We start from the raw sequence: 24,790 nt of genomic DNA, 5'->3' as shown, positions 1-24,790 counted from the left end.
CTCTTTGCCTCTGCCTTCTCTGTCCCTCTCCCCTGCTAAATTCTACACTGAAATTGCACTGAATCTGCAACTGGGCCACTCTCACCGACCTCGGTCCTGGGCCCAGCCACTCTCCACTTGCACTGCCTCCCTGGCAACCCCTGCACTGCGGGACTGTCTCTGAATCCCTACAGCCCCCCCTCCCAGCACTTGCCTGCACCTACCTTGCACTTGCCACCAGCTGGCCCTATTTATTTATTTATTTTTATTCTACTTACTTGTTCTGCACTTCCCCCTCCCCTTCCCCTTGCACTTTTTCCCTTCCCCTACCCCTGCACTTGCGCGGTCTGAATGATACCTGGCCTAGTAGGATCGTTGTCTGTCTCCCCCTTGTTCCCCCCCCCCGCCTCGTCGCGCCTTGAAACACTTGTGTTTAGGCACGTTACAAATGCCATATCATATCATATCATATTAGGCAACATGGTTTTAGGAGGGGAGCCACTTCCTCACTTTAAAGCTAGGTACAGTTCGTCCCAGTTACTGGAGGGATGGGAAACTCAAAGTAGCTGTAAAAATATTTGTTTTGTTGTATTATTGACTTGGAGACTGCAAATACCAGAATGCAATTCAGCAAAAGACAAACATTGGTCTCTTAGTGCATAGTTTTCAAGGACTGACAGTAGCACAGTTTAGAAAATATATATAATTTGGATGCCCATTCGGTTGCCCATCCATGCAGTAAGTGGGACTGACAATGCTTAGCTTCAAAACGGGACTGACCCTGCTTAACTTCAAAGCAAGAAAAGGGCCAGCCTGTTTCTGTAAGTGGTCTTGTAACTGTAGCTCATTTATCTGGCAACGTGGCTTGATGAGGCTGACCCCTTCCTCCCTTTGAAGCTAAGCAGGATCTGTCCTTGTTACTGCATGGATGGGAGACCTGGATGGCAATCGGTCTGGCCATGGTCAGTCATTTTTCACCCCTGACCGTCACTAGCTATAAAAAAAATTTTTTTTACAAACAGTAATTGCTGATACTGAACTACACATACCCTCAGCTATCCGTAGTCCTTTATAGCCGCGAATATCTGAAAAATGGCTGAAAGAAAGTGTTCTGCCCCCCTCATCTGTGCCAGCTCCCCCCACTCCCCAGATGGCCTCCTCATCTCCCCTACATCCACAACACATTCTGTTCCTGTGACACAGTTTGCTTTGAGATATCAGCTATTTGCAGCTATAGCGGAGGCTACAGAAAGCTTAGTGTTCCTAGACCCCCTCCAACTCGCAAATTTTACTTGGAGCAAACTAACCAACCTCCCCACCCCCACCTCTAGCCTGATGGCATGTGTATGTTTTTTAACCTGCAAATAGCTTTTTTCCGGAGTTTCATTTCCCCCTATCCTCGGCTATAAGCTCGAATATCTCTTGCATCGAGAGAAAACCAAGATGGCGTCTTTTTCATTTCTGAAAACTATGATCCTGCACTGCACCAGGAGAGATAGAACTATACATTTTTGAGAAGTGGGCCCCTTCTCCGTAAACTATTTAAACAACTGCTGCACGGAATAACCCCAAGTCACACATGGATCGCGAGTCAACCCTTTGTTCCCAAGATGTTTTGGACCTGGCTGCAACGTTGGAAAAAAAATCTTTTGTCGTCTTAATAACTTTCTTATTTTTTAACCTATCTTTATGAAACTTTGCAGGCTGGGCGGGGTGGGGTGCAAGTCCCCAATCATTTTTGAAATTTCTGTCGAATCTGTCACTTGAAGCAATAGTTATAAATAATAGAAATGTGAAGGAATCCTATGGGAGTCTGACTCACCTTAACTATAGGGCGGCTATCACCACCCTAAAATTGTGACGATCAAAACAGACAATTTTTAGATATTTGGGCTGGCATTTTTTCTTTTTCATTTCAGAAAACCCCATGTTAAATGCTGTTTAAAGGGGGAACAAATTATTGTTGCATAGCTTACCATAACTAGTGAATTTCTTTGGTTTTTTCGATTTTCGGCTGCAACCATTTTGTCCCTTTTAGCAACGTTTTTTCTTTGAATTTTAAATGATTTGATCAGAGCAACATAACCACACCGCCCCTTTAACAAGGATTTTTCATTCCATTTCACAGGTCCATAATGTCCCTTTAACAACATGTGTTCAGTGAATTCCAATGGTTTTTTATAACTGGTGAAGTTTCATGATGTTCCAACATTGTATGTAAATCAGAAGTAATTCCACTTTTAACATATTTGAAAGAACTATAACTGTCCTTAACTAACATATTTCTTTGCAACACTTGTGTCGCTTTGAGTGGCACATGTTGGGGATACATGTCATGGGTGAATTGCCTAGGGCATGAGTCTCAACCATGACCCAGGCCCACCAAGCCACCCACACCACAGTACCTAGCCTGCAGCTTGGTGCAGCTCCCACTATACCGTACAGGGACTATGTCCCACTGTCCATGACTTGTGGTCATGGCCATGGGTCATCGTTACAAACCCAGTGGCAGTTTTTCGGTGGTAGACTCTTCTCTGTTTCTCAGTCCTTGTCTCTGGTTAGGGGACTTTGGGGAGCTGACTTGAGTCACTGCAGGTTTAGGAGGATGGTCACAGCAGTGCACAGCAGTGCAGCACAGGTCCCGGGTATTGGTGAATTTCAGGTCTTGGAGGTTGCAGCTCTTCCAGAGATGGCACACATTGTAGTTCGTCTTAGGACTGGTTAGGCCCAGCAGTCCAAAGGTGGAAGTCGTGTTTGGATCTTCCCTGTTGCTCAGAAGTTGAGGTCGGGGCAGCAGTGGTTACTCAAGAGGCCCTGGCGGTCGATAGGAAGTTGCTGACGGTATCCTTCTTTCTTCGTTCTTCCAGTGGTCGACTCTGACTTTCAGCTCCAGGAGCTTGGAATCTATCCAGTCATGACCCATGCACCATTTAAACCTGGAAGGTGGTTGTTCAATGGGGACAGCCAGCCCCACAATCTAGCAGGTTTCAGTCAGGTGCACTGAGGCATAAAGGGCAGGGGAGTTTTCAATCACCTCACACCATTTCATGTCCTGCCAGTCAGTCAGAGAAGCTTTGCAGGCTTTCCATGGGAAGCCAGGTGAAGACAAAGGGACCAGAGAATCCTTGCACACCCAGAAGGTAGAAGAAGACATCAGAAGGGACAAGTCATCTTGTTCAGCGCTTAAAACGGTACAGCCACCATTTGGGGTAAATGGTGTCCCTTAGGCCCTCTACCGCAACTGCGAAGAGAGCTTGAGACAAAAATCCACAAAAAGTAATGCAAACGGTACACTGCCACAGCTCATCACAATAACGAACACGTTATTGGAGAGGCGAGAAAAGGGATACAATGTCTCCCCTCAGCACTCCACATAAGGTGGGGTGTGCTGATCTTGCAAAATAAAACACAGATAGGATTAAAAGGAGACCCCTACCCTGGTAACTCTAAGAGTTTGTCAGGAAAATGAAGAAATTAGAAAGTAGAAGCAGGAGGACCTCACAGCAGCACTGAAAAGAAAGTGCTCTGTGCTGCTTTAGTACAATGTAGATGCCAAAAATGTTGGAGGAAAGCTTGACTACAAAACAAAATACCAAAAGAGGTAAAAAGTGTTCCCAAAATCAGAGTAAAAGAATGAGTGAGTGTGTAAAACGGTTCCCACCCACTCAGTCGAATCAGTCAAAAATCTAGAAGTCCAGTAAAAAGTGCTGGGGGACTCAAAGATGGAGATAATTTCACACAAAAAGGGAAATCTACTCTAACAGGCAACAAGCCCATAGTGCATTATGTACTTAGGGATTAAAGCATGCATCCCTTTTCTCACAAACATTTTTGACACACATAGGATCTATGGTTATTCTTATGTTCACACAATGCTCTTTGGTTTTAGGCAAAGCAGAATGGGGCCCTGATTGATGCTATATGAAGAACACACACCTACAGAGAAAGAAGCAGAGGCATATAGTGAAACAGAGAAGGGGCCTGAGAGAGAGAGTTAGGCATAGAGGGAACTAGATCAGCTTATGATATGCCAGGTCTTTGTTTGTTTTACTCGCATTTTCAACGCAAAATGCGAGGTGAGTCCCTTACACCCCAACTCACCTAAACTCCCTCACTCCCACCTAGCTATATATCTAACCCCAACTCGCCATCTACCTTTTTGCTGTAAAAGCAAATGCAGTAAAACATTTGATGAAAAACAATTGAACCATTTTACTTCCCACCAAAAAGGTGAGTACCGAGATGTCGGACACAGCTAATGTATATGTATTTAATTGTAGTGTTTCTTTTTGCACACTCCCACAATCAGGCAGAAATGTGCGCTTTTATAGGCTTGCTTTGTGGCATTGGTAAATAGCAGATGTTACTATTACCCCATTACATGGTACTCATTGTATCAACTGCGTAAGATGAAAGGCAAACTAATACAAAAAATGTGCTTCGCTACACTGGGAGATGGATGTGAGAGGTAAAAAAGGACCCACATAGAATTTTAGAATGCAGGATCCATAAAGATGTCAGGATATCTACATACATGTTTACCTGACCCCATGGGATGAATCTTCCTAACTGGCCACCTCTCCACGAGTTCTCGCTATCCTTCTCTCTTGGTATTCTCCCCCTTTTTTGTCTGGGTCATCATTGGTTCTGACCTAAGTTTGCACTATATAAATCCCACATACACCTACAAAGGTAAAGGATTTCTCTCCTACCAACCAACATGCAAACTACCTTATAAAAGTAAGCCAGCATTGCAGACAAATCTCTACCCACTTCATTCCCTTAACTGCTTCATTACATATACTGGGACATAGCTTCAACTAATGTTCTAAAAGTCATGGTATTATTAGCACACGCTACTTTAAATTCCTATACAGTTTATAAATATGACTAGAAGTAGCAGAATTCAATATGACGATGTCCTAAATGCCACAATTGTTTATTTCGAAGCAGCACAAGTCAACTACAGACCCTGTCCAAGAGTTGCACCTTCCCCCAGAAAAACCTATGAATTAAAGCTACATTTGGCTATTGCGTTACACAGATATGACGTTTACTGTTATGCATAACATACATATGATTTGTAGTTGCACAACACGTTTGACATGCTCTTGTACATCAAAGAATATAATGTCCACTCTTCTCTGATGTCAGGAACAGGTCTGTAACAATCGAAGCAATGCACAGAACTGCAGGTTAGGCAATTGGCAATGGACATGGGCCTATCTCCTCATGCTATGTGTGGTCTATGCCAATGGCCTGCTCCTCAGAAAATGTTATTTCATGCTGGATCAGATTTCACACTAGACCTTATAGTGTGGCTAGGGTAGTTATCTGCAAGCTTCCCTTACAACCCATATAACAAATCCTTGCTAACAAACATCGGTTTCACAAAACATTTTGGAAAATGTTCTTGCAACTGTTCTGTTGACAGATCTCAATTCACATTTTTGTCTATCCCCAATGTGTGCTGGTTCCAATATATGAAATGGATTATGAAGACCTACAGTGACTAATATGTGTAATACAAAGGTGAATAAAAGACTTTGGTACATGACCCAGAAGACACAATGTGTGACACCAATAGGGCAACATCTGATGGTTACATCTAAAAACATCCAGGATGTCCCTATAGATTCACCACAGGTCTGGTATTATGCCAATATGAGCAATGCATCTTTATCCTTATATGTTTACTTAAAGGGTTTGTGTGCTGTGTACATTTGTGTATTTCGTTGTATTCCGGAAAACCTTGCTATGCCTGTGGCACATTCACGTCAGTAGCGTTGGAGAAGATGCAGCATACCGTTATCGAGTGGTGGTTTCACCTGCTGCTCACAAAGGGTATCAAGATGGCCCACAACATGTATAGCAGAGTATAAAGGTCCGTCCAAATGGTGGGAGCAGCCTGAGATGAAGCCATAACCATTCTCAAAGTTGTTTTAGCAATACTAAGCTGGTGGAAAGAGCTTGGCTTTGTGGTATATTGGCTGGACCAACTGCTTGTTTCAGATTTACTTACAACATGGGCTGAAACATCTGGGAGACTCAGTCCGCTCCAGACAGGCTATAGAAAGAGAATGAGTACCACATTGTGTAGCTTAACATTACGGTCTTGTCTAGCGCAAGCAGGATCTGGAAGTGATAGAACTTTATATGTAGTAGTTCTGGATCTCTCGTTGGCCTTTGATAATGTAAATAGGTCATTATTGTGGGCCGAATTGTCAAAATGGGGCATGCCAGAAGGTCTCCTAAGAATGCTGCAACTCTTTCCTGAAAACAACACGATAGGCGTTAGTTTGAATTCCACAGGTGACCTCTCAAGAGGCATTAGCGTGAACAAGGGGGACAGACAGGGAGGTGTTATGGCCTCAATTGTGTGCAGTGTGTGTGTGTGTGTGTGTGTGTGAGAGAGAGAGAGAGAGAGATCTATGGCAATACTGCAAAATAACAGAAGCTAAAGACCAAGTAGCTATACTAGGTCACACAGCCGCTCTCTTTGGGGCCCAATCTGGGTATGTAGTTGTTCAAAGTTCAAAGCGATATAAACAGGTATCCAAAATGTATAATGCTTAGCCACAAAAATAGATGAGTCTGTTTTATGGTTGAGTATCCAAAGTGATTATTTATCCAAAAGAAATTCAAATCAACAACAAAAAATGTCACTAATGAATTCTTAGTGAGGGAGCAATTGCCACAATCCATACATTATTCAGACTGAAATATGTCAATGCATTTCGGAAATCATTTCCTTCTTCCGGGCAAGTCTAGTAATCAGAGTGGACATGTACAAACACATTAACATCATGATAAGCACATTTGTTGTAAAAAATAAAAAGAAAATGTAACATACCGATCAGCAGTGTTTTCAATGGATGGTGAGTAGAAAAGACAAAATAAAAATACCCTATAAGTGATATGAAATGTCAATCAATAGCAACAAAAGGCAATGAAGTTAAGATTTACCTTATTGGTGTGGCAAATGGTGTAGAACAAAGCGTGTGTGCCCACAGAGAGATGGGCCAACAGCAATGTCGTAGATAGCAGGGGTAAATATAAAATCCAATTATGTTCGTAACAAATCGAATCTTTAAGCACGTGGAGGGTGCAGATGTCCTATGTGTGGCTTCACTGCAGTAGCTCAGACTGCCGTGTTAAGCCGTTGCCGGGACAACCGTACTTTTGTAGCACACGTAGCAATTCAAATCTAGTAGTCTAAAAAAGAGCGGATCAAATCAGAAACCTCATTCTTTACTGGCATACGAGTGTGTGCAATAAGATAGGAGCGGTGTGTTGAGCATAAATCAAATACCTTTAAGCACACAGAGTGTGCAAATCCTCCTGTGTGTGGCTTCACTGCAGTAACCCAGACTGCCGCGTTAAGCCGTTGCTAAGATATCGGTTCTTTTATAGCACACGTGACCGCTTTGCATCTGCGAGTGGTCACGAAATAAGTAATGTAGCAGGTCTAGCCTGTGGAAATGAAGACATTAAATATTTATGAGGTATGCCCTATCTATGTCCACAATTGTGATAACAAAAAATAGGAAAGAACAAAAGTAATAAAAATGGAAGAAATACTCCATGTTTGAAGCGCAAGTAAAGGCAGCAAAAAAGGGAAATTTCTAAACTCCATGAGAGCACAAATGCATATCATGTGAGCAAGTACATAAATACAAATATAAACAACAGGCAAGTACTGAAATCAACCTCATTTGCTAAAGATGATCAAGGTCCAGCCTCGTCACGGAAGGTGACACCCTTGGGTGGCACCTTGGGTCCCAGACTGCGTCCGAGACATGCGGCAAGGCTGATTTAGGTGACACAAAGCGAAGTTTCAACCTGGAACTAGTATGAACTCTCGGAACATGTAGTCAAATACACAATAGGAAGCACACTGGAGTACTGTATCTCAAATATAACAGTGATAGTTGATTTCTTCATTCAAACCATTCGGAACCAGACTGCAGAGTTTGTCGATCCAAAATGTCTCCCTGCGCCTTGAGGCGCAGGCCCAAATCCTCATGGGGATTGTTCTTGGTCAGAACTTCAAGGATCAAAAACTTGAATTTGTGAGAGGTTATGATTGTTCGAGGCCCAATGGCGGGCCACAGCTGAATTAGGGTTGGAGTTGCGGATGCAAGACCGGTGTTCATTCCACTTTGTCTTCGCCGCTCTGGTTGACTGACCCACGTAGTATTTCCCACATGGGCATTTGATGCCGTATATGATGTTCGTACTGTCACATGTACAGAATGTCTTGAGGAGAATCTTCTTACCTGTTCGTGGATGAAAAATAACATTGCCTTTGATAACTGAGTTGCAATTGATGCAGTGTAAACAGGGAAAAGTACCGGTACGCTGTATGATGAATTTCTTCAAGGGTGGTCTTGTTTATACCAGTTCATCCCTGAGGTTCCTACTTATTTGATAGTCAAAAACAGGTGGCTCATTGAATAGATTTTGTACTCTCGTATGATTCTTAAAAATGCTCCAATGTTTCTTGATGGTTTTCTTAATATTATTACTCTGAATGGAGAATTTAGATACACATACTGGTGACTTGAGCTCGCTTGATGGTTTCTTCAGAGCAGATAGTAGAGCTTTGCGTTCAAGGGAACTAACCCTTTCAACTGCAGAATCTAATTCTTCTTGGTGGTATCCTTGTTTCAAAAAGTTCTCCTTCATAGCCAATTGTTGTGAGATATAGTCATCAGGATCACTAACAATCTTTTTCACTCGCAGGAGTTGGCTAAATGGAAGGTTCCTCAATAGGCTTGGCTGATGAAAACTAAGGCGGTGTAGCAAATTGTTTCGATCAGATGGCTTCCGGAAGAGAGTAGTACTGTAAAAATGTTCATTCCTTATTATCTGTACATCAAGAAAAGTGATCTTGTCACGTGATATCTCCCTAGTAAATTGAACATGTTGGTCAATGTTATTTAGGTGCTTGAAGAAGGCATCAAATGCTGTCTCTGTGCCTGTCCAAACACCAAAAATATCATCTATATATCAAGTCCACAGATGAATATCTTTCTTCCATTCTTGTTTGCTCAAAATGTGATTCAGCTCGAATTTATACATAAAACAATTGGCGTACGTAGGCGCCATGGTGGCGCCCATTGAGGTACCTGTGATTTGTAAGAAAAACTGGTTTCCATATTGAAAATAAGAATTTTCAACAATAAATTGCAGTGGAGATAGTATGAATTCCTTTTGTGCTCGAACATCTGGTGATTGGAGTAACAACCATTCCAAGGCTTCAATTCCAAGATCATGTGGTATGAAAGTGTATAGACTCTTTATGTCTATAGTGAACATCAGCTGATTTTGTTGGAAAGTGGAAGAATTCAGTTTTTGGAGAAAGCGAGTTGTGTCTCGGGTATAAGTGGGAGTTTTTTGTATTAGTGCTTGCAGAAAGAAATCAATGTAAATATCAAGTGGCTGATTAATGCTGTCCATCCCTGCGACTATTGGTCTACCAGGGGGTTTGGTGGGATCCTTATGAAGTTTTGGAAGGGTGTAGAAGTTTGGAATCCTGGGATGGTCATTGAGCAGGAACTTATGCATATTTTCATTTATCCAGTCCAATTCTAATGCCTTATCCAGCAAAACTTTAAGTTGTGTTTAATGGAGATAGTTGGATCGTGGTCTAGTGCAGCATAAGTAGTTTGGTCTTGCAGTTGTCTCAAACATTCAAAGTCATAATCCGTGGTATTCAGGATGACTAGAGCACCTCCTTTATCTGCTGGGCGAATTGTTTATTTGGTATCACTGTATAAATCCCTGATAAGTCTCATTTCATGGGGTTTAAGGTTCTTATGGGGTGGACTTCTATAATTGATCTGTTTGAGATCCCGAGTGACCAATTTCTGGAAGATGTCAATCGAAGGTACATTAATAGGTGGTACAAATCCACTTTTGGCCCTACATTCTTGGAAATCAGGCTTATTGGTGGGTTTCTTGTAAGTTTCCAATTTCTCAAAGAATACTTTCAGTTTGCGCTTCCTTACAAATTTATACAATTTGATCTTACTGTTGAGCAATGTTGTGCCGCAGGTAGGGACAAAACTCAATTCTTTTTGCAGTGTATCTTCCTCCTGTTTGCTGAGTATTCTGTCTGAAATGTTCATGACTAAGTTTTCTTTAATTCTAGACGTTTTTGAGGTTTGGATCTTGGGTGCCTTCCTGCCCCTGTGGGTTCTTTTGGCCGTGCGCCTAAAAAAGCTGAGGTGGAGGGTGCTTGTGCTGGAGGGCTCACTGCCTCAATGGGCGCCACCATGGCGCCTACGCATGCCAATTGTTTTATGTATAAATTCGAGCTGGATCACATTTTGAGCAAACAAGAATGGAAGAAAGATATTCATCTGTGGACTCGATATATAGATAATATTTTTGGTGTTTGGACAGGCACAGAGACAGCATTTGATGCCTTCTTCGAGCACCTCAAACCAACAAGGGCGCTCAAGTCACCAGTATATGTATCTAAATTCTCCATTCAGAGTAATAAAATTAAGAAAACCATCAAGAAACATTGGAGCATTTTTAAGAATGATACGAGAGTACAAAATCTATTCAATGAGCCACCTGTTTTCGCCTATCAAAGAAGTAGGAACCTCAGGGATGAACTGGTACATACAAGACCACCCTTGAAGAAGTTGATCACACAGCGTACCAGTACTTTTCCCTGTTTACACTGCATCAATTGCAACTCAGTTATCAAAGGCAATGTTATTTTTCATCCACAAACAGGTAAGAAGATTCTCCTCAAGACATTTGGTACATGTGACAGTACGAACATCATATACGGCATCAAATGCCCATGTGGGAACTACTACGTGGGTCAGTCACCCAGAGTGGCGAAGACACGGTGGAACGAACACCGGTCTTGCATCCGCAACTCCAACCCTAATTCAGCTGTGGCCCGCCATTGGGCCTCGAACAATCATAACCTCTCACAAATCAAGTTTTTGATCCTTGAAGTTCTGACCAAGAACAATCCCCATGAGGATTTGGGCCTGCGCCGTAACCGCAGGGAGACATTTTGGATCAACAAACTCTGCAGTCTGGTTCCGAATGGTTTGAATGAAGAAATCAACTATCACTGTTATATTTGAGATACAGTACTCCAGTGTGCTTCCTATTGTGTATTTGACTACATGTTCCGAGAATTCGTACTATTTCCAGTTTGAAACTTCGCTTTGTGTCACCTAAATCAGCCTTGCCGCATGTCTCGGACGCAGTCTGGGACCCAAGGTGCCACCCAAGGGTGTCACCTTCAGCGACGAGGCTGGACCTTGATCATCTTTAGCATATGAGGTTGATATCAGTACTTGCCTGTTGTTTATAATTGTATTTATGTACTTGCTCACATGATATGCATTTGTGCTCTCATGGAGTTTAGAAATTTCCCCTTTTTGCTGCCTTTACTTGCTCTTCAAACATGGAGTATTTCTTCCATTTTTATTACTTTTTTTCTTTCCTATTTTTTGTTATGACAATTGTGGACATAGATAGGGCATACCTCATAAATATTTAATGTCTTCATTTCCGCAGGCTAGACCTGCTACATTACTTATTTCGTGACCACTCGCAGATGCAAAGCGGTCCCTGTGCTATAAAAGAACCGATATCTTAGCAACGGCTTAACGCGGCAGTCTGGGTTACTGCAGTGAAGCCACACACAGGAGGATTTGCACACTCCGTGTGCTTAAGGTATTTGATTTATGCTCAACACACCGCTCCTATCTTATTGCACACACTCGTATGCCAGTAAAGAATGAGGTTTCTGATTTCATCCTCTCTTTTTTAGACTACTAGATTTGAATTGCTACGTGTGCTACAAAAGTACGGGGTTCCCGGCAACGGCTTAACACGGCTGTCTGAGTTACTGCAGTGAAGCCACAAACAGAAGGATCTGCACGCTCCACGTGCTTAAAGATTTGATTTGTTACTAAAATAATTGGATTTTATATTTACCCCTATCTACGACATTGCTGTTGGTCCATCTCTCTGTGGGCACACATGCTTTGTTCTACACCATTTGCCACACCAATAAGGTAAAACTTAACTTCATTGCCTTTTGTTGCTATTGATTGACATTTCATATCACTTATAGGGTATTTTTATTTTGTCTTTTCTACTCACCATCCATTGAAAACACTGCTGATCGGTACGTTACATTTTCTTTTTATTTTTTACAACAAATGTGCTTATTATGATGTTAATGTGTTTGTACATGTCCACTCTGATTACTAGACTTTCCCTGAAGAAGGAAATGATTTCCGAAATGCATTGGCATATTTCAGTCTGAATTATGTATGTATAGTGGCAATTGCTCCCTCACTAAGAATTCATTAGTGACATTTTTTGTTTTTGATTTGAATTTCTTTTGGATAAATAATCACTTTGGATACTCAGCCATGAAACAGACTCGTCTATTTTTTTGACTAAGAATTATACATTTTGGATACCTGTTTATATCGCTTTGAACTTTGAACAACTACGTATCCAGATTGGGCCCCAAAGAGAGCGGCTGTGTGACCTAGTATTGCTACTTGGTCTTTAGCTTCTGTCGTATTTTTTGAGTCATGGTGTCTCCAGACTTATCACAGCCAGCTCCTTCAGAACTACTATTTTGAACATCTAACTTTTCTTCTTTTTACACTGACTCTAATGTTTAGAGTAATTTTTGAATTTTGTGGTGCCCACTCATCTCTCCGTTTGCCAATACTGCAAAATAAATCATGGTTATCCACCTAAAATGGCCAAGCTTGGGGTGAGTTGCATTGACTATGCCGATTACCTTATCCTATTGGATTTTATGCCGGCAGGCCTTCAGCGAGTCCTCAATGGAGTATCATCTTCCATAAATGACAATGGTTTATCACTTAATCCAGTATAATTGAAGGATAAAAGTCTGGAACATCTCTACACTTATGTGATTTTTTCCTTTATCAAACTCTAATAACACCTTAATAAATCTAGGAAAAAGATGCATGTCATTTATGGGTGAAATGGATTTGGAACACACTGGGAATCTGGAGGTTCTGGAAAGAACTGTAAAGAAGTGGGACAAGATCTGGGATATCCTAGACCTTCAAAGATTAGGAACATATACAAATTGGGCCCACCTATATACACATCAAAAGGAAATAAAGATCTACTTGATGATGTTTTGCTCGACTAAGTTAAAATTCATGTTTAATTGCCTACTTACCCTAGAGATTCTAGGTCCTCAACTAAATATCCCTGCTGAGCGTCAAAATTTCCGACTGTTCACACTCGACAGAGACCTTATACCATCTGGTTATGGAATGCAATGCTCTCACGAAGGAGAGAATAACTGCTTTTGAGCCTTTCATACATTCAGTCTGTGCAGTGATAACTGAATCATTATCGATCAGAATGATGACAGCCACGCAGGTGTCACTCCTTTTAGCTCTGGTAACATTTTAATTGATCATTTTTTAACACTTACCCAGTGCAATTTGAGTGTGGAACTTGCTTCTGGATTTGTGTTTGTAACTGTCATCAGTTAGACTACGGAAGATTCCCTGTTGTGGTATAGAAGAAAGGTCCTAGAAGCGTCCTGATGCTCCGACGTCAGGACGCATGGAAAGATAATAAAAAAGCTGACAGCCCGCGAAAATGGGTCAGTCAGTAACTGATAAGCCAACCTTTGTGTGTGTCATGTGTTGTTTGGCAGCCAGGCCGCTTGGGTCCTTATCGAACAGGGTGGTCTCTGCTCCTAGTGGTTACTACTACTGTTGACGAGTGCGGAAATTAGAACTCCATGTTGCAGCTGATCCATTCGGAGTCAAAGAGGTGATGTAAACATGCAGGGAAAGCATGGGCAGATCGCCACCTGGTGGCAGATGATCAGCACCGCACCCAGGTGAGAGAAAACATAATAATAAATAATACAATACATAAAAAATCACAATAGCCACAGTAGCACATCAGCAAACAGATATTGAACAGAAGCAGAGAGCACACCACCCAGCCTAACCAATAAAAGCAGTTAGTAGCCACTCCAACCTCCACAAGGGGCAAGAACACACAAGGCCACCCGGAACACTACAAAATGAGACAGCTATAATCATGTCAGAAGAACAACAAGCGACGAGCCCCGCAACCCCAGAGCCTCGGGAGAAACCTCCTGCCTGACAACGGCGCAAGTGGGGGAGAAGCACATGGCATGACAACGGCCAAGGAGCGTTCATGAATCCATTGGACCCATATACGGAAGGTGCAGCCATTTGCTGGGAACTTTGGCTCCAGCAATTTGAACTACACATAAAGTCCAAACGGATTGTGGCTGAGGAGGAGAAGCGCAAACTCCTCATGCTCAATTTAGGCACGCTCACTCTGTGACTCTTTAACATACGACCGGCCAGAGGCCAGGAAGACAACTAGCCAACACCAAAAAGCGCATTGAATGGGAAATTTCGTCCCCAACTGAATCCAGATTACGAGCGGTTTCAGCTGAGCCTAGCAAGGCAGCGGCCAAGAGAAACAATTGATGATTTTCATTCAAAAATTCGAGAAATGGCCATAGGGTGCAAGGTCCCCAATGAAGAGTCATTCTATCTGAAAGGAACATCCCACTAGACCGCATTTTAGAGATGGGCTGCCAGAGAGAGAGAACAGTAACTCAACTGGCCGTGATGGAAGCAGCCATCAGTCATTAGCTGATAGACCAGAGCCGGAAACAGCTGCCATCACAGCGCTCAACACCAGGAAGCACCCACCAAGAGGAAAGCCCACTCTTCCAACATCGACTGGATGCAACCAAAGAACATGTACATGGTGTGGAGGAGCATGGCACTGGGATGAACCCTGCCCGGCAATCGGAGTTGCGTGCCGCAAGTGTGGCAAACTTTCGCCTCAGTCTGTCTAGGTGCCAGGTCTCGAAGAGGAGAAGCAGAAGACCCTCACAAGAGCAACACCGACCATGAACCAGTCAGAAAGTAAACCGCAAGAGCAAAGTGAGAACAATCGAGCACAGAACAAACACAAGAAGCGGTGAAAGTGAAGCGAGCAAGAGCTCAGACGATGAGTCACCCCAAAGACAACACGTAAAACACCGCAAACGACACCAAGGGAAGCTACACCTCATTTCGGCCATGGTACCACACAGGAAGTCGAAAAAGACAACACAGAAATCACAGCCAACTTGCACAATGCTCATGAATGGCATGCCAACCAGAGTGATCATTGACACTGGGGCGACAGTCAACGTCCTACCACTCGCCAGACTCTCGACCATGCATGTGAAACCCACGTAGCAACGTAAGACCATCTGCTTGTACACCTTTGGGTGCAAAACACCTCTCTCTGTAAAAGGATCATTTAACGCAGATGTATTATACAACGGAGAAGCCTGTAAAACCAAATGATATGTATTGAATACCGGCGTCAAGGCCCTACTGAGATGCAGAACAGCAGAGAAACTGCACGTCATCCATTTTGCCCTTCAAATTCGACAACCAGCGCTAGACAACATCATTGCACAGCACCTGAAACTCTTTAAAGGCCTTGGTTGCCTCAAGAACAGGACATTAAAGCTTCACATCGACCCGTCCATCGAACCGAGAGCAGTTCGGCATTGGAGAGTGCCGTTTAATCTACGAGCGGCTGTCAATCAGGAACTGAACATACTCGAAGATCTCCACATTATAGAGAAGACGTCCAGACCTACCCCCTGGGTCTTCCCGACGGTAGTCACCAAAAAACCCAAGCAGCCAAACGCAGTCCGGATCTGCATTGATGTGAGACTCCCAAATCTTGCCATAGGGTGGGAACGTCACATTACACCAACGATTGATAAGTTGATTGTTGACCTCACCGGAGCAACGATGTTCAGCAAGTTAGATCTTCCATCTGGCTACCACCAGATACGGCTAGCAAAGGAGTCTCTATTTTTAACAACTTTTTCATCTCACCTGGGACTTAGACGATACCCCTGATTGAATTTCGGCATTTCATCAGCAGCAGAAGTTTTTCAACATGAAATCCCAAAAGTCCTGCAAGACCTTTTGGGAACAACAAATGTGAGCGACGACATCCTGGTCTATGGCACATCTGAGAAAGAACACAACGTGCGGCTAACCGATGTTCTGGCGCGCCTAGAAGAGTTTGGTCTAACTCTGCATGCTGAAAAATTTGAATTCGACAAAACAGAACTTTATTTTTTTGGCTACATATTCAACACGAGAGGAGTGTCCTCTGATCCAGCCAAAGTGGCCGATATACAGAATGCTTGTCCACCAACTACCGTGTCAGAGATGCAAAGCTTTATGGGAATGTCATCATACTGCAGCCGTTTCATCCCTGACCTGGCAACCGCAGCATCCCCACACTGACACCTGAAACGAAAAGACATCACCTGGACCTGGGGCCCGGAACAGGGAGAAACGTTCCAGAAAATCAAAGGATTCCTACACCACCATGGCATTTTTCAACACAAAACAGAACTGCTAGTTGACGCCAGCCCAGTGGGGCTAGGGGCTGTACTCACCCAAACAGACCAAAGAGGGAACAGGCACCCCATAGCTTTTGCCAGCCGAGCGCTGATCAGCACGGAACAAAGATATACCCACATAGAGCGGGAAGCCCTATCTATCCTGTGGTGTGTCACCATTTTCAAGTGTACCTGCTGGGGAACTGTCCAACCGTATACACAGATTGCAAACCACAAACCACTTGTCCCCATATTTAGAGGCTCTGTCCCACATCCACCAGGGCAGGTAGTGACAATCAAGCAGACTACCTATCTCAGCACCCTCAGCCAGCAACGCAGGAGGAACAAGACGAAACCCATGAAACATACAAACATGTATGCCACGTAATTGCGTGCACCAGACCGAAACAAATTAAATTGGAGGAGATCATCAAGGAAACTAAGCAAGACTCATGCCTCCATCGAGTCAAGGAATCCATCCTTTCAGGGAACTGGAAAAAAGTATTAGCGGACAAAGCCAACAAGACGGCAGCAGCTCATAATCTCGCTATTAGCCTGGATCTCTGCTCAGTTGCAAATGAAGCTTACCTGCTGGTTGCCATTGATGAAATCAGCAGTTATCCAGAAGCCTTGGAGATGTTTGCGGTACTTGGCATACCCAACAAAATCAAAAGTGAAAATGGACCTCCGTTTAAAGGACACGAGCTGTGGAACTTCCTTGACAATCTAAACGTCCAGCACCACCACATCACCTCATATTGGTGGCAGGCAAATGGGGACGTGGAACGCTTTATGGCATCCTTGAACAAGGTGATCCGCATTGCGAGGAAACAACGGAGCCCAGGGCTGCCTGCAGTATATCGATTCCTGCTAATGTATCGACAGACACCTCACTCATCCACCCAAGTTAGCCCAGCTGCCTTAATGTTTATGTTCCCAGCACAAGTTGAACTCCTGATACACAACAGCTGGATTGCCCCGGAGCTGGACTGGGTGCACATAGAAGAAAGCAGGAGAGCCAGAAATGAACAAGAATGCCAATCCCAAGGAGCCATCACCAGGGACATTGCACCAGGAGACAAAGTGCTGGTGAAGAACAGAGATCCCCAGACCAAACAAGCGCTGCCCTATGAGTCGGCTCTGTGGACAGTGATGGAGAACAACCATGGAATGATGACGCCCAACGAGAACAAGAGTTAGTGATGAGAAATTCATCTCACTTTTGGCAAGTGCTGGGTACCATGTAGGAAGAAAGTCACTCTGCTGCAGCACCACACGCTGACGTCCCGGCTGAACCCCTGACGATGCCTCTGCATACCCACCACAGGGAAAGAGATGAAGAGATGAGCAGCCCAGCAAAGAAGTCTCCTGGCACGAATATCCCTGAACAAGAGCAGGCAGTATCAACCCCTCCCTCCAGACCTCGAAGTACATCATCAAGGTATGTGCTGAGAGAACGCCAGCAGGCATTCACGAGACTGAGAGGTTTTGTCCTGCACGGTGTCTATCACCGAACAGAGAGCCTTCAGGGCATTGTTCCGTGATGTGACTGTGACAGTAGTCCCTGTTACCTGTTGTATTCTTTTTGTCATGTATTTTGGGGAGGGGTGTGATATAGAAGAAAGGTCCTAGAAGCGTCCTGCCACTCCGACTTGAGGACACATGGAAAGATAATAAAAGAGCTGACAGCCCGTGAAAACGGGTCCGTCAGTAACCGACAAGCCAATCTGTGTGTTTGTCGTATGTTATGTGGCAGCCAGGCCCCTTGGGTCCCTATCTAACAGGGTGGTCTCTGCTATTAGTAACCTCACACCTGTTTTGTAAGATTGAATATTTATTAGAGTTCTATCAATTACTTGAAAGTTTAGCATTATAGTGAGCCTTTCGTGATGCTTTTATAGTATTTTATATGTTTTTGTATTCATTGGCTAAGGTATACTTTCTACTGTGTGCAGTGTTATATAAGGTATCTTGTATACTAAAAATGCAAGCATAAAATTAAAAGAATTACAGCATATTGATAATTTTCAGGACTAAAGTCTCAGATGAGGCGTGTGTCTGGCCAAATCACAGCTCTGGCCACACTGAATGGATTTAACCATGCACATACAGCCCTGATTTAAGCTGGCCAGAGCAAATAGGGGAAGGTTGGGCCAGGGGAGTCCTTGGAGCACTCTCTGTACTCTCTTTCAGTGGGGTGTATGCTAGATGATGCCCAGTGTATGGAAAGTCACAAGCCTTCAGTAGTTCCCTTTTGGTATGTGAAAGGGATTCATAATGGAAAGTCTCAATGGTAATCAGGAACTTCCCTCTTGGCTGTGTGATTATGAGTTTGACCGTAATAATCTGTGGAACTACAATGAAATGCATGTACTGTTGCCGCTACTCGGTCCCATGGCATTACCACAGGATTACATGTGATGACATGTCAGTGTAAATCCCCCATTTTTGGAGTCCATAGGACTCGATGAGTATGCTTGTTGGAGTTACCCTGAGCAGTAATTCTCTGCATTAAATCCAGAATCCTGCTGGAGGTAAATCCTCCAGTTCAGGCTCACACTCAGAATGTTGCACTGCTTTAAAAGCAGGAGTCATTATGTTACTTCCCAAACAATGGTAGTAACCGAATTACTGCCCCTTTTGTAACTGCATCAGCCTACTCGCAATGACGTCTAGTGTGTTTACCCACACATTTCATCTTGCAGACAGGGCTGTGCCAATAGTTGCAAACCCTACTATGTTTTGAAAGCATACAACATGGTGGGAATGCCTGTAGCACTGCACGTCAATGCAGGTGTTCTACATCTCCACATACTTTGTAAACGTGTTGTTGCACTATGTAAATGAATATTGACCAAGGAGCATATATAGTAGGTCTCAAAAGAGCATAATCAGTTGTACTTTCATGAAAATGACTTGTGCTAAAAGTTGGTCTGTGGTGTACCACACCCAAGTCCCTCGCACATTCACTGAAATCCACAACAATGAAAACTGGAATCTCTACGTCCCATGTACCCATTTCAGATGTTTATTGGAGACTGAACTAAAAGCGCAAATTTAATTGGTTTCTGACCTTTGTTTTTGTTCCAGCAAGTTGGAGGTGACTTCAAATTTGTAGATGGAGGAAAACCTCTTTTCAAGGTGTCTACTTGCGTTGTATCAACGGTATACTCTCAGGTAAGCATACTGTGTCCTTGCATTGCTAATTATTAATTCATGGGAAAGCAAATTTCAAGAAGTACATAACATTGAAAGGTAAAAATAAGTAGTGATCATTTGAAAATCAGGAATGTCTATGTGCGCACCTGGTCACACATTCGAAGCATTGGACCCACAGTCCTTTCAGTAGCTCTTTCTGTGGTAGAGTTGTAAGGCCGCTGCTGTAGGCCTCAAACAAGGCATTAAAACAATAATGATTAAACAAATACACTGTTGATTCCTACACCTCAAGGAGTGTGTCATCCCGATCCATGGAGATCTCTCCGTTCATACAGATACGCCATTTTAGAAAGTGCCATTCATGCGTGTATAAATTAGAAGATGTTAAGAATAAATTCATAAATAACACATGACAATCTAGTGTGTTATCACCTCTGCTTACTAGTATAGCAAATAACAGTTGTTACTTGTTTAAAGGGCAATGAAACTATTTATAGTGCTTTTGGCAATGCTATGATCTCAATCTTAAACTGACCAATGGACACAGTAGGTGCGCTAATTCAATTAGCTGACTTGTTAGTGTAACAATAGCTAACTTTGCGGCACTTTATTTTGCACTTACTTAATAGTTCTGCTTTAAATGGTCATATGCAACCACTGCTCATCCAAACATGGCGTTACCTCAGGTTAGATTTTCTGTTCCAAAAGTATGTGTTTGGGTGCCCATTATAGACTCTTTTCAAACTTCGTTTGCAGCATAAATGGTTTTACTTTGAGCTAGTCAATTTGTAGCAGTAGCTATGCTAAGTATTTATTTTCAAATACATTTTCCTGATATGAACTGCCAGATAACGTAGTGTAATAACAACTCATTAGGACAGTGGCCTTCAAACTCTAGGGCCCACTCCCTGTTGGAGGGCCCTCCACAATTTTCAGGGAGGTGAATCCCACCCTAGAAGGATTGTCAAAAGGTGGAGCAGGTATCCAATATGTGTGGATTTACTTCGACATCAGGGTCTATGAGGGTCATGGAGTTGACCCTTGCACCACCCAATTTGATGTTCCTGGAAGGTGGGGACATCTTCAACTGCTGGGGAGAGAGCATTTGGTACGTGCCACCAAACCTATCGATTATTTGAAAGGAGGCATGAGAAAGAGAGGACTAAGGACATTAACACAGGTTAAAACAGACCGGGATGGAGATAGATGAGAGAACGGGAGAGAGTGCATGTAAGAGACAAGGACACAAAAAGCGAGAGAGAAGGAGGACTGACACAAGTGAGAAAACATGCAAAGAAAACCTATCCAACAAAAACGAGAAGAGATTATCAGGAAGCCCAGAAGCAAAGACAAGCAAAGGAAAGTAGGCGTGACTTAACAAGATATAAGACAGATACAAAGTGGGAGGGGGAGGAAAATGTAGTCGCCAAACAGGTTTGAGAGAAGGGACAGAACAGGTAGGACAAAGGAGCAACATAACCAAAGAGAGAAGAGACATAACAGCAACGAAAGGAAAGAAAGACAGAATGATAGAACAATGAATGGTGAAACTAGTTTAAGACAAAAAAGAAGCAAGATGAGGGAGAACGATAGAGAGAGGAAACATATACAAAGAGTGATAGAGGTACACAGGAGAGGGAATAGTGTGAATGAGTGAAAGCAGGTTGAGAGTAAAGCTAAGAGTGGAGAGATGGACTGGAAGAAATGGGTGGAACGACAAAGGAGAGACAAATGGGAAAGATGAAGAAGATATCAAACAGAGAGGCAGCATGAAACCTTAGACTGGCATTGTAACATTGTGTTGTGAATATTATTAGGGTTAATGTATGATTTTGACTGTGGGGTGGAACACTTATGAATAAAGGTTCTTGAGCATAATGTACTTAAACTATATGTGCTGCAGTATTATTGATGGGATGTGATTTTTTCGATTAACTCTTCAATTGGAGAATTAGACTCGGCTGAACAACCCATGCGTCTGATCCCTGCAGCAGCATGTATTGCTTAATTTTGAGCTGACATCATGTTAATCTGCCACACAGAACAACGATTCTACTTCAAGTAAATGCAATGAGCTCTACTCCCAAAGACATGTGGGTCATTTTGATTGCCCACATGCACTGCAAGGAGGAAACTGGGTATGTTTGCTCTTTTGTGCAAAACGTCCCTTCCATGAAATCCTCCTAATTTCCCCAATGTCGTGGAAAAGTGAGGATTAATACATGACCAAAATAGCCTTTACTCTTCACTATTCCACCACTTTAGTGAAAAGGTGTATTGCCCCCCAGAATTAACGATTGTGGGAGACATTTGCAATGGATTCCCCTGGAATGTGCAGCTTTTACCAAGTGGTAATTTCAGGTGGATTTCATAGGAGTCCATTGCATAAGCACCAGCATCAAAATGCACGCATTCGGCAAAGGCACTTGCATTTGCCCTCACCCTAAATCCGAATCACAAATTGATCAAAATGAGGTGGATCAAAAAATAATGGTGAAAAACACAGTGCTTAGCTCTCAGGCTTCTGCTATGCCGGCATAGCTCTGCAGACACCTGACCCCGAGCCAAACAACTCACAACTTCAGCCAACCTATGAAGATTTGAGGAAAATGGGGAGTGCACTGTTGGGAATGGAGTCTAAATATGCCCATTCAAAATACGAATAGGAGTATGGCCAAACTCTGGTGATAACTGCCCGAATTAAGGTAGACAGATAACCTCATGTGAAAGTGAAATTATTTTGGCAATCAGAAAATATCCAAGAGGCTTGCGCCGTAATTCATTTCACAATTACCGGTTTGGGGGGGAAAAGAGACCCCTGCAGTTCAGACTAAAATTGATATGAAAATTGGCAGTTTAAAAAGGGATACTTATCAAGTTTTAGTGGTTCTGATACCTGAATACATTATTGGATTTGATATTTTAGATAGTTTAACTCTCGGGTTAGAAGGTAAACTTTTTCAGATCGGACTGAGTACTTTGACTTGTACACCGGTTGTAGTAGGAAAATTGAAGATGCCACTTGTGCAGGTTCTGTTAGCTACAAAACGGATTTCCATGAAACAGTATCGAATTCCGGGTGGACAGAAAGAGATTTCAGACACCATTAAAGGATGCATGGAAGCCGGTGTGTTGCATCCCGTAACCACAGCTTGGAACAACCCGGTCTGGCCTGATAACAAACTGGACTGAAGTTACCATATGACTGTAGATTATCGCAAGTTGAATAAATACACCCCTCCGTTAATACCTGCAGTCCCTGATGCTGTTACTTTAAGAATGTGCAGAGGTTTGTGGGAATGTGGTATGGTATGCAGTGCTAGATTTGGCTAATGCATTCTTCACCGTGCCTATTGCTGAGGAATTTCAGGAGCAATGTGCATTTTCCTTGAATGGGAGGCAATGTACGTTTCAACGTTTGCCAATGGGATACATGCACAGTCTGACCATCTGTAACCGGTTGGTGGCAGAACATTTAGACAAAATATTGTGTAAACCAGATGTGCGAATTGATGAAATATTGATCCAGGAAAAAGATGAGCATAGCGTGCGAATGCACTTGGAACTTATGAGAGAAAGTTTACGTAAGGAAGGATGGGAAATGAATTATGCTAAAACACTTGGTCCAGCAGAGACTGTGATCTTCTTGGGAATACAGTGCATAACGGACACCGCGAAATGGGGCCAAAAGTCAAGCAAAGGATTCCTGAGTTCCCTACCCCAACGAACAAGAAACAAGCTCGGTAGTTCATTGGGTTGTTTGGATTTTGGAGACGGTACATACCACATTTGGGGCAGATATTGGCACTCGTTTACCGAGTTACGCGCAAGAAATTCCATTTCCAATGCGGTGAGGAGCAAGAGAAAGCGTTTCAGCTAGCAAAAGATACCATACAGAAAGTACTGGATTTATGGCCCTTGAGGGAAGGGGAGGTAGAGTTGAATGTGTCCATGCAAGACAGTTATGCCAACTGGACCTTGTGGCAAAAACAGGACAGGAAGCGGGTGCCTTTAGGATTTTGGAGTTGTAAGTTGCCTGAGGCTGGTGACCAATATAATCCTTTTGAAAAACAGCGGTTAGCTTGCTATTGATTGGGCACTTGTGGATACCAAGCAGCTGACAGTGGGACATGATGTATTAATCCGAACGAAAATCCCAATCATGCAGTGGGTATTAAGCTCCCCTAAAACGCATCGGATAGGGCATGCACAAGAGGCCAACATTATTAAATGGAAGTGGTACATTCAAGACTGTGCCAAAACATGAAAGGGTGGAGTTGCAAAATTACACAAACAACTGGCAGGAGTGCCGCTAATATACCTGGAATCTACAGAAAGGACAGAAATCGGTGAGTCCCCAGTAAAATGGGGAATCCCGTTTCGGGAATTAACAAGTGAACAAGTTGAACATGTGTTGTTCACAGATGGTTCAGCCAAATATGTAGGGACTGAGCAACATTGGAAAGCAATACCATACAATCCTAAACTTAAGAAAGTATTAACTACTTCTGAGAAAGGGAAAAGCAGTCAGTTTGCAGAATTATATGCCGTGTATCAGGCTTCGAAGCAAGAGGCACCTGGTGTTTGTTATATCTACACAGACTCATGGTCCGTGACAAATGGGATGGCTGTTTGGCTGCCTAAATGGCAGAAGAATGGATGAAAGATTCATAACAAAGAATTATGGGGAAATGAGTTGTGGCGCGATATTGCTGAGATGCTATCGCATAAAGCTGTAACTGTGTATCATGTAGACCCACATTGTGTGACAGACTCAGTAGAATGGTGGTTCAATTCTGTTGCAGATGAACATGCCAAAATTGCAGTCATGGATACGAGGTCTGAGGAGGGATGATTTGGAAGAGATTTCTAAGTGGTCCCACCAGAAAAGTGGGCATCTTGGAGAAAAGGCTAAAATCAGGTGGGCACAAGATAGGGGAATTAGCCTCCCTTTGGAGACTGTGAAAACAGTGTTTTTACAATGACCTGTGCGTCAGCATCAGAAGCAGAGGTCTATTCCTCAGGTAATTCGAGGCACATTGAAACGGGGTAAAGTACCTGGACAGATTTGGCATATCGATTATATCGGTCCTTTACTCATAAATCGAGGATGTCAATATGCTGTTGTGGACACGTATATCGGTTACCTGATGGTGTTGCCATTCAAAAGAGCCACGCAATTGACTA

At 43.1% G+C, this 24,790-nt stretch overlaps 1 protein-coding gene across 5 annotated transcripts in view; it reads left to right on the top strand.

Annotated features, from left to right (window-relative positions):
* DOCK10 (dedicator of cytokinesis 10) overlaps nt 1-24,790 on the top strand; it is a 2,208,289-nt gene that overhangs the window by 1,168,180 nt on the left and 1,015,319 nt on the right. For all 5 annotated transcript variants that reach the window (XM_069618176.1, XM_069618179.1, XM_069618177.1 and 2 more), the window contains exon 22: nt 19,535-19,621. In XM_069618176.1, coding sequence (XP_069474277.1) covers nt 19,535-19,621 — 87 coding nt within the window. The remainder of the gene's footprint in view (nt 1-19,534; nt 19,622-24,790) is intronic.

Source organism: Ambystoma mexicanum, chromosome 10 (genome assembly GCF_040938575.1).
Source record: "Ambystoma mexicanum isolate Mex_15411 chromosome 10, UKY_AmexF1_1, whole genome shotgun sequence".
Classification (NCBI taxonomy): Eukaryota; Metazoa; Chordata; class Amphibia; order Caudata; family Ambystomatidae; genus Ambystoma; species Ambystoma mexicanum.
Note: the sequence above shows the minus strand (reverse complement) of the source record. Positions and strands in the feature narration are given on the sequence as shown.